At 36.4% G+C, this 11,533-nt stretch overlaps 1 protein-coding gene across 1 annotated transcript; it reads left to right on the plus strand.

Moving 5' to 3' along the window:
• The first annotated feature begins 202 nt into the window (after nt 1-202).
• On the plus strand, nt 203-4,491 carry LOC104444673 (LOB domain-containing protein 4). The gene is made up of 2 exons (XM_010058408.3): nt 203-593; nt 3,794-4,491. Exons 1-2 carry the CDS (start codon nt 411-413, stop codon nt 4,124-4,126), a joined length of 516 nt encoding a protein of 171 aa, XP_010056710.1. The 5' UTR covers nt 203-410; the 3' UTR covers nt 4,127-4,491.
• Nucleotides 4,492-11,533: the final 7,042 nt, after the last annotated feature.

An 11,533-nucleotide genomic window follows, 5' to 3' on the forward strand; every position in this document is an offset into this window, starting at 1 on the left:
AGTGTGGGACAAAACATCGACAAAAGAGAGGTAAAAGTCATTATATCACCAAAGAAAAATTGTCAAAAGGTGTCACGGCTGTGCCCTATATCATCGTCGACACTAAATTCTCCCGCTGCGCCACTCATCTTTGCTCTTTTGTATTGCTTAAGAGGTGGTGAGTGGGCCACTCCTCAGGTGACCCTCCTATATATACATCATAAATTCCGCCTCTCTCCTTCACATTCCCTCTACGCCTCTCCCCTCACTTCTTTTCCCTTTTTTCGCTTCCTTCACTTCATATTTGTCTTTGCTCCTTTGACAAAAGCCTAAAAGGCAAAACAAATCAACCCTTCTCTCACACACACAGAGACACAGAACCCAGCAAAGCAAAGCTCAGCGCTCGCTTCAACAAGAGAAGAAGCAGAGAAATGAAGGAAAGCGGTGGGAGCCGGAAGCAAGGAACACCATCGCCGTGTGCGGCGTGCAAGCTGCTGCGAAGGAGGTGCGCGCAGGACTGCGTGTTTGCCCCATATTTCCCGGCTGACGAGCCCCACAAGTTCGCCAACGTCCACAAGGTCTTCGGCGCCAGCAATGTCAACAAGATGTTACAGGTTAGCCCCCCCTTCCTCTTTTTGAAGCAAATTTTTTTCCCCACTCCTCTCAAACTCTCTTAACTTTGTCGAGTTTATAAAATGCGATAGGTAATGCACCTCATCTCTTCTTCTGTACAAGATCATGTTTTATTTGTTCCATACCATCGTTGAGGTGTCTTGGATTTATTTAAGCAGATGGTTAGCGTGAAGCGTTGAGCTATTAGTATAGTTTCTTGCTTCTTGCTTCTTGCTTCTTGCTTCTTGCATTGCTTTTTATAAGGATTAGTTACATACATAAAGTATATTCAATAACTTTTTTCTCCTTTTCTCCTTATGGTCCACTTTTCTCCTAATATTTTATGGCGGTGCTACGTGGTTAATGAAGAGACAACCAATGATCTCAAACCAATTTTTTTTTTCTTATACATAATTCTTACAAGGTTTAGTAATGTCTTCCTCGTGTTAAAAGATTAAGACATGAAAGGGATTGATTTGCATCTTATAACTTGAGAGATTAAATCTATACCTATTAATAATAAAAAAATAAAAATAAATAAAAAGAAGAAGAAGAAGAAGAAGAAGAAGAAGTAGCCAGAAGGGACATATAGTAGGCTCACTAAAGTCCTCAGCTAGGCGGATAGGATAACAAGTTTCCACAAACACAGCAGGAGAGAGAGGGAGAGGGAGAGCGGGAGAGAGACAGAGAGAGATCCATCTTAGAGCAGAGTCGCCTTGAACTTAATTCTAAGGTCAGTTACTGAGAAAAAGGACCACAATTAAGTGCTTGAATTTCATGTTGTATTAGAATGCCCAAACTGAAAGTTTGCCACTCAATTAAATAAAACTATACATAAGGTAAAATATGAACTTCTTAGACAAACGATTGCCCCTCGCACTTGCAAAATGGACTGAGAACAATATGTGTAATTGATGAAAGTGGAGTCTCCCACACAAAAATCAAAGTTGTGATACCATCTGAATGTCTTATCTGAAAATTTAAGCCATGAAAGAAAACTACGTACATATAATGCACTATATAAACCTCACGGGCAAGCATTAAGAAGCACTTTAATATATACCATCTTGTTTACAGATGGAACTTATTGAAAATATCTATCAAAAGAAATATCGTAACGCTTAACAAGTAACAGAAGTTGTGTTTCTTGCCCAACCAGTAAAACCGAACATTATATTTAATAGCTAGCTTCCGTACCAAAGTCCACATAAGCACATTTGATGCCACTCGCATCAAGCTTTTTTCAACAAATCTTTAGATATAATCATCTCGCTCGCGTCATTTTAATAAAAGGGTTCAAAGTCCTCTCTCTCTCTCTCTCTCTCTCTCTACAACTTTAATCTCATTTCTTTTCCCACTGTTCCGTTTTCTTTTTTGGAAAACATGATTTCACCCACTTTATAGTCAAATATAGCTCAACAATGTTAGAATATTTACGTATCATGTCACATTTTCATCTAACAACTTCAAGTTTTTAGAATAATTAGAAATAGTCCTACAAAACTTTACACTATATTAGAGGATAAATTCTAAATTCAAATCTTTTTAGATTCCTTATTTGTCTACAGTATTATATATTTTTATACTTGGTGTAAGATCAAAATTGAGTTTATGAGTAAAAAAAAAAGTATTAGATTATATAGTAATTTAAATCACAAGTTCATCTAACAATCCAAGTGCTTTTCAAGAGTTGATAGCAGTGTTAAAAAAGTTGACTGGCAACAATTCTTTTTTTCAGTCTATTCTTATCTACCAAAAATGCGAGAAAATACCAGCGTACCAACAAAAGAAAAAGGGGAAAGAAAACCCATTTCTATCCTGTTGGAGATAAGCTTTTTTGAAAATGCCTAAAGCTGTACACACTCATGACAAAGCAGGTACATTAAAAGAAGTTTCAGGACTGACTATGTGTCTTCATCTTTGATGTCCATTTCATTGTTAACCCTAACCTTTTTGACAGTTTGTTGCGAGGTCACCCTTTCTTTGAGAAAAAGAGCACAAAGAGGACATAGAAAAAGAGTCGGTCCATCTATACTAGTAAAATATTCAGATTTGGTTTCTCTAGATTGTACCCTTTTCCTACGTCCAATTTCACAATTTTTATGGGATCACGTGAAGTTGTTTATCACCAAAAACTATAGTATTTTCTCAAGAAAATCAGACATTCCACTTCTAGAATTTTCTCTTGGGTCCCATTTTATCAATATATAAAAATCAGAGAGAGCAACTTTTGAGTAGACACTTACACGTGGTGTGGGCCTGAGCGAAATTAATTTAGTCTCTCTTGTGTAGAATAATGTACAAACAATTGACCATTGAATAGGCGGGGTCACGAGTTCAATTTTAGTACAGTTACTTTCGTAAATTAGGAAAATAGTGTAAAATAAGTTATTTGTGAACAGATACTTCCATTACTCACTCGGGAATTTCCCGACATAAAGTCTGTGCCCCACTCTCTGCAAAATGGAAGCTCCCGCAGTTTAAAAAAATCCTCGATTTTCTCGACAAGAAACAGAGCAAAGAAGGTAAAACTAAAGAAAATGAGCCTTCGGATGGCTACGGGTCTGTTTAAGATATTTTTTTATTTATTTATATGACTTCAATTAGTGCTCAAATTGTTTAAAGGAATAACATCTTTCAAGCGTCGTGAGATTTTTAATTAATTTTTTTGCGTAAAGTTTAAAGTGATTTTGTCGTTCGAAGGTGAAAGTCATTAGTAGACAACAGATCTGTCTAAGGATGAGTACATCAAGTGGATTCTATTCAACCTCAATTTCCATCTAAGTGTACTCTTTAGATTTACTCTGCTGCTACCCATGGAATCGATGCAAGTGCTGTTTTTCTGTAATTTTTATGAAGTTTAGATTAATTTTTCAAAAGAAAACTTTAAAATTAAAACAACTTCTATAAGGTACTTCTATAAGATACACAACAACCATCTTCTTTGGATTTAAAAGTTGAACATTGTCTTAAGAGAATCAGGAGATGAAAAATAATATAACTAGTAAATATATTCCAAGTCATGCAATTCTTTGGTTGTCTTGATGTACGTGTGAGACATGCTAGTTCTCTAAATAATTCTAAAAGAACATAAAATTACATTGTCACAAACTTGACTCAAATTAATCAAGCTCTCTAAAGCATCCTAGCGCGTCACCAAGCACATATGATCATTGACCCATTTGTGTGAGAAACTTTCCAGGACCTACCAGTGCACCAGCGTGGGGACGCCGTGAGTAGCATGGTCTATGAAGCCAACGCCCGCGTACGGGACCCGGTCTATGGCTGCGTCGGGGCCATCTCGTCTCTCCAGCAACAAATCGACATGCTTCAGAGCCAGCTCGCCCAGGCCAGGGCTGAGGTGGTGCACCTCCGTGTCTGGCAAAACGCGACCATGTCTAACCATGGCCCGAGCCCAACCAGCCCGAGCAACAGCGGGTCACCGTCATCACGGCTCATGGCCTCCCATGGCAAATCCATTTTTGATATGGACATGATGGTGGACCAACCTAACTTGGGAGACTCAGTCTGGTGAAGTTGACCTTTTTCTACATCAGCCATATACGAAATATACTTTGAAGCCTATGATTCTAAACCACCCCTTTCTTCTCCTTCTCTTCTTCTTTTTTCCTTCCTTTGAAGAAATCTTAGATTTCAATTCGATGTATATCCCACATGAGTTGTAGAAGGGCGGCGCCGCCTCAGAGTATGACGGCTGAGCAGCCGTGCTAGGACGAAGGGGTGAAGGCCACTCACCCACGGTTTTTATTTTCTGAAAGGGTCTTTATTTACTATTGACCTCGATGTAGATATAGCTTTTTTTTCGTTTTTTACCAATGTGAGTAATATTATATAATTATAGTGGATTGTGCACTTATGAAACAAAGTGTGTTGCGTATAGATTCACCTTGTCTTGGATTTTTGTTTTTTTGTTTTTTCAACGTTGGCGAGTGGCAAGAACACGTTACCAGGCCGTATATAATGCTTGTTTATTCTCCTTTATTGGGTGTCCTTGATTCTTAGCAAAAGCTCGAATATTTTTATTGTTGTAGGAGTACATATCACCGGTCACTTTTGGGAGCCAAAAGAAGAAAACACCATCACTTTTCCTTAAGGATGGAGTTACGTTCACACTATTTTTTGACTATAAACAAGTCTTCTTTTTTTTGAGTTGATTGATCAAGCAAGCCTTGAATTTTGATTACGCGTGTGTTGATAATCAGTAGCACCTTTTTGGGCAGATTAATAATCCATAAATCGCTGCAATTTATAATCGTAATTTACTTCAAATCATTCCTTTTGCTTTCCGTCTGCACCTAGCATGAAAAGAATAATTTACTTCGTCCTCCAGAAGGACATAAACAAAATCTGTCAAGTGTATATAGCTGGAAACTAGTCAAATAAAATTCATTAATAACTTGGGTATGATAGGACTTCGACTCTCCTAGAGCAATGCGTGGAACATGCAACTCTTCGATGTCGTTTTATTACACTTACATAAACAATTCTTTTTATTAAAGGTAAAAACAGTTTTTTGCAAGTAAAAATCCTCTTATTTCCGTTCGCTGATGATTGTGCACGCACCTCAACACAAGTAAATTCTCGTTCAAAAAAAAAAAAAAAAAAAAAAAACACAAGTAAATAGAAATGACTATTTCTCATTACATTATTTTTAACTGAAAATATATTTTATTTCATTACACAATATAATTTAGTTAACAAATAAACTAGCTCTATTTAATAATGACAATTAAATTAATTAAGTTGAAGATTCAACTTATAAAATTAAAATAATAATATAAGATAAATATATGAATCTACCCAACCAAATATTAGCATATTAAAAATTATATTACTCCATTGCCTGAAAAATTATTCTTAATTTACTTGATTTAATAACATGATACAATTATTTATGAAAACATTAAAATGGTAAATTAGCATAAATTATTCATAGTTATATTTTTTTTTATTTGCTATGTCTCGATCCAATTAAAATAAACTTGAAACGAAATCAAAATAGTGAAAGATCGAAATATATATAGCATATTTAAAATATATAAATGTTGTTCTCATATAACTTATTTACTGCTCTGAAATTGTAATTATTTTTACCATATATTCTTTTGTTTCAGATTAAAAGAATGAAAATTTGCGATTAAAAGACCCTTCCATTTAAAACCTATATCTCTTACTCTTCGCCACGAAAGGTAAGAGCTAGGACACCTCTTGAAAATTTGGAACCCGCCAATCAATTTATGGTTGGAGGATTTTCATCTAATTAGGAATAGAGGATATTATAACCCGATTGTATATCAATAACAATAAGCCTAGCATTAGTCATGATCTCAAATTGAATTTTCTTGTGACAAATTGTGTTACTAGAATTATACTCTAATTGTATGTGCTGATCCAATAAGAACACGGCCTTTTTTTTTTTTTTTTTTTTTTTTGGCTAGAAATAACATTTCATTTCAAAAAAACATTACAAATTGTATGCAGTACTTACCCTAGAACGACTCCATTAATGCTATATTTCTAACTCTAGATAGGAGATTGTGGAAAAGAAAAGAGGATTTGGTGTCTATTTATTAAAAAACCCAATTTACGAGCGCATGAATAGCTCGATTATTGAGTCTACATGTCCAGGCCAAGCTTCAACCTAGATAAGAATGTGACTTATTTCCCCTGTACGTTCGAATAGAGACAACAGGTCTTGATACAACATGAGATCACAACTTAGACATGATTGGAATTCACTAAAAGAAATTTGAACGCGACTCAACATAGTTAGCTCAAAAGTGTTGCGAGTTGAGATATGTTTATTCATTTTTTATCGAAAAAACTTGAAAAATTTGTCAAAAAGATCATAAACTTATTGCACTTTTACTAATTCAATTTTAAACCCTTTAGTGTTATCAATTGAGTATATCTAGCTAATTTTGGTTGGAAATCATTGACTTGGACACCAACTATTTGACTTGGTGCAACATGTGCTGACGTGAAGCAAAGCTCGCCCCCATTGACAACAGGCGAGCTCAACCACAAACGGCTGACCATTGCTAAGGTTCAATGACCAACTAGAGAAAAAAGGGAAATAAAGAAAAAAGAAAAAACTAAATAAAAAAATTAGAAAATATTAAGATTACTATAAATTATCCACGTTAGCGTTTATCACGTGGGATGCTTGGTGTCCACATCCACGCTGGTCGCGCCATGTATGACCTTAGCATCCACGTCAATGATTTTTAGTCAAAATTAGCTAGATACACTCAATTAGCAAACGTGGAAAGATTTGAGACTCAATTGACAAAATCCAAAGGTTTAGACCGAATTGATAAAATGTAATAGATTTAGGACATTTTGAATAATTTTTCTGAAAAACTTGCGATGCATGTGTAAATGATATAAATAAAATGACACTGACGTATAATGCCACCGTGTGTTTTCAAACACCCCATTTCGGAGTACACGAAAAGGAAAATAAGAAAAAAAAGGTGCAAAACGAGCTGCTCAATTAACTACTTTTGATATTAGCTTCGAAATTCTTCAACACAAAAGCTTCCAAATTTTCCTTTCAACAATTTATTGGACGAACCTATTCCTTCCCTTTTCAACTATATTGACAGTGCAAATCTGACTAGCTGTGATTGAGAGCAGTTAGGTAACCAAAACTCTCTCTTTCAACCCCTTTCCAACTATATTGACAGTGCAAACATGGAAGGGGGAGGTGAGGAGTTCAAATCCCCACCTTCTCAGGAGGGATGGGGTAAGGACGCGTAAGTTTCAGGAGTGAGTTTTGACTCCCACGCCTTGCAAGAGGTAGGGCAAAAGTCTGAGAGTGAGTATAAAGTAGGAATAGAGTATGATTGACAAAAAAAAAAAAAACCCTGTTAAGAAAACCGAAACTCTTAAACAATTTTAAAGGGGATAAAAGATTATTTTAGGAATTTGCAACTCAAAAACTTAAGGTGGTGAGAAACTACATATGTATGTGGCACATTATAATCACGCATTTAAGTGATGCTAAATTATACTTAATACTCTTCCTATCGTATAAGCCAACCCCTAACATGCGCACAGCTCGGCACAATTATTATAAAATGGGTACTGCTCTTATTTTAAATGAGTTAGTTGTTGTGAACTCACAATGAGCAATAAGTATGAGAGAAAAGGTGAGTGTTTTGGCATATAAATTCTCGTGTTCGCTACACTCCGTTCGTTTTCCCCCCGTTGCTTATTCGCCCGATGTGTGCACTAATACCATATTAAAAAGTCCAATTTAATATATTGAGGGAATTGACTAATATTAGAAAGTTCTACCAAAAATTTAATCTATTAGGTGAAGGGAGACTATATGTAAGTAAGGCATATTATAACTGCACATTGATGTGGAATATACTTAATAATTAGAAAGTCTACATGATATGTTAAACCATCTTGCTTGCTTAGTGAAAGGAAATTAGTACATAAATGATCTTAAATTCCATTTTACTCCTCAAAAATCGGTCAAATCTCCCTTTGTCTCCCTACAAAAAAAATGTGTGTCACCTTTGTCCACTACTTCAGTAGTTTCTATCGTTTTTACAATCACCGAATTTCATCAACTTCTTGTCAATGTTGACAAAAATTCCCAGATTCTGCCTAGATAAAAATGATTCAGGCATGTTTAGGAGGAAAAAAACAGAAAAGGTTAAAAGGCTATAAACCTATTTGAAAAGTACGAGTCTTATTCGTTTTTGTTAAAAAAATGAGTTCGTGATACATCTTAGACACGTTTTTCAACACATGTTTTGCACGTAAATCGATTTCTCAATTCAAACATAGGATTTATATACACAACAACATCAGACAGAAAACTAGGGAACGCAAGCACGTGAGCTAGGGAGACTTTTTTTCTTTTAGAAAAAGAACACAGGATTCAGACTCTATTGACCCAAAGCAACACATCGTGCAACAACCTAGTGTTCAAATTTGAATAGACAAAATGCTTCTCTCCTTTATTCTTCTGAACTATACATGATATGGAACCTAGTTTTACAGGGGCGGGCCTTCTTTAGTTGAAACGTCTGGTCAATATCTCGATTTCGATTAACCCAACGTTAGCACAGAACAGGTCTTCCCTAGATTGGGATCCACATGGGTCAAGTCAATCTCCATCATTAATTACGAGAGTTCCGCATGTGCAGTATCCGCATGTGCAGCCGGAAGGTCAAAAATGGAAATCGATCTAGTTCAGTGAACCTAGATCCATACAAAAAATTTCAGAGAAATCGGCAGATCTAAGTTCGCACTGAGAGCGCCATGATGGGAGCTAACTGCATCTAACGACCTCAATCAGCTTCATGAGTAACCTAGATTTGGCATCTTTTTTAGACTTTCATCATCTTGGAGTCTGCCGGCACAAGGGAAAAAAATAGTCGATCTTGGAGTTTTCCCCGATGTGGACTAAATGAACGCCCAAACTCGACAATTTTCGTCAACTAAGAATCATGTCTTCACATGAACCTACGTTGATAGGAAAAATTCTCTCATATTGTCCCAAAGAGTTGACTTTCGAACATTGCTTTATGTCACAGTCCAGAATTTTTTTCTTTTTCCTAATTCATAGGTTTTCTGTGAAGCATATTGCATGTTATGCTTACCTACCTTTGGAATTCCTCGAGAACACGTGGTATCACCCTCAATCAAACTTTCTCGATGTGCTGATATAACTTTCCTTAACGACATTTCGTCGATAAATTTGAAAATATGAGCGGCAGGATGATATTATAATAATAAGGCCCTCGATATGATTGGTGCGTGGTTATTCTCTCGCGACTTATGGCTAAACTTTCTTTGAGGTGATATGATAGGTGTACTCTGTCTAAGGTGTTTGGTTTTTGACCAAGTACTGAACCTACGTACCACTCAAATCATTTTGAAAAAAATACTAAGTAGACTACGTCCCAAATGGCTAGGAATGACAATTTGACACGTTCTAATAAGCACCTGGCATCAACCTATCTTCCCTGGAGCGGACAAAACCCGTGACTCCCGAATTTTCGGTAGAAATTGAGGACCGAATATGTTAGCTTACACGTGAAGGGAGGGGGTAATTCTTCCACATACTAAAGTTAGTCCTTGTATGGTGAGTTTTATCAAAGGGTTCTTGACTGCCTTCTTTTTATTAGATTACTTTTTGGCAATTCCTTTTCTTAATCTTTTGAAGGATTAGATGTCTTGCACAGCACTAACCTCCCGCAATTTTTTTGAATTAAAATAAGATGGGTAACACAAGTTAGGATCCTCTTATACCACGTGAAGATGGCGTATAAACCAACATCTCATTGGCCTCAAGTAGAGGTGATCGTTAAACGGGTTCAAGTTAGGCCGAGCTTATGGATTAAGCCTAAGATGTTGTCCAAACTTGCTCACCATGAATTTTTAATCTATAAGATTATTGGGCCGATTTGAGACTTCATAACTAAAAGTCTCGTCCAAACTCGCTCAAAGGTGCCTTTCGGACCGCTACGGCTTGAGCGGGCCTGTAAGTTGTCAGGTCCGTGATCAGATCAAGCTGCAGATTTATATGGAATATCTCTAATTATCGTGAGGGCTGTGGAGATGCACCCCCCGCCCAATACCCGTCTGTGTCGTTGCCATAGTCTAGAAAAAGGGAACTTAGTCTCGTCGAAAGCAGCATAACACGAAACACAAGACTAAAGAAGCAAAGGAATTGCTCGAAAATCTTGAATGGATCTCTCAAGGTGTCATTGTCCCTCTTTTTGACTTTCTCAGTGGCACGCTTCGCTTCACCCCATTACAACTCGCCCCCACCCGTCCCCCCACCCCCCAAAAAAAAAAAAAAAAATCTCACGTCAGCCTGTAGGTGATCAGATCGATAAATAGATCCCCCAACAAGTCGGTGCAATTTTATAGATTGCAGTTTGACATTTTGCACATTTCGGGCTTTGACGAGAGAAATGATTGATGTGATATGCTAAATTAATTCTAAATAATCAAATTTATTAGAAGCAACCCGAGAAATTCATGTGAGAGCCATCAATTTTATTAACCTAGATTCAGTTCTAGTGTATATACTTCACTCGTTTAACAATTTCTCATGCTGATTCAATTATATTTTTCTTTTTTAAATAAAAAGGGAAAAAAATGGCATCATGTATAGGATTACAAGAGATTTTATTATAAACAAAAAATGTGGGAAGGGACGACCATCAGAAATCTCCCTAGATAATATCATTGATGTTGCACATTTGATTGATCGGAATTTTTTATTTGAGTCATTACTATAGTTCATTTTAACTGAGCTCGTTACCATTACATCACCGGATGCAATTTGGGATAGAGTTAGGGTGATTGTACGCTTGGTGTACAAATAGAACCTAAGCCACATACACATCATGATTTTCTAAGATCAAGAGCAACTTGTAATCAATAGGTGATCGGCTCTAGGGTGGATTGGCTCTTACCTTGAAACCAAAAATCAGACTAGACATCATCTGTTCTCCATTCGTGAAATAGGGAATCGACCTTGTCCACCATGGAATCAAATCAGACTAGCTCGGTTTAGTTCCCATGTTAGATCGAAACCAATTATAAACCTTTTTACCTTCCAATAATTATACCTGCAACAACAAGTGTACGTTTCTTTAGTCTTTGGTTGATTGGAAGTTTAAAGGAACATCCTTTTGTCAATAAATTCCACTAGATGTGGTCCAATAGACAAACATCTTTTTGGCAAAAATTAGAGAAAGCTTTAAACAATATGACCAACCCTATTGAGAGCAAGAGAGGCGAAGGATGTGCTAGGATTTTGTTTTGCCTCTAGCTTTAGTTAAACAAATAAAAGAAGATTTAAAAAAAAAAAAAAAAAAAAACAAAGGATAATGCATATTGGTTTGGCTGATTAGTTCCTTGCATGGAACCAATAACCACCCAG

The sequence above is a fragment of the Eucalyptus grandis genome, chromosome 5 (assembly GCF_016545825.1).
Source record: "Eucalyptus grandis isolate ANBG69807.140 chromosome 5, ASM1654582v1, whole genome shotgun sequence".
NCBI classification, from domain to species: Eukaryota; Viridiplantae; Streptophyta; class Magnoliopsida; order Myrtales; family Myrtaceae; genus Eucalyptus; species Eucalyptus grandis.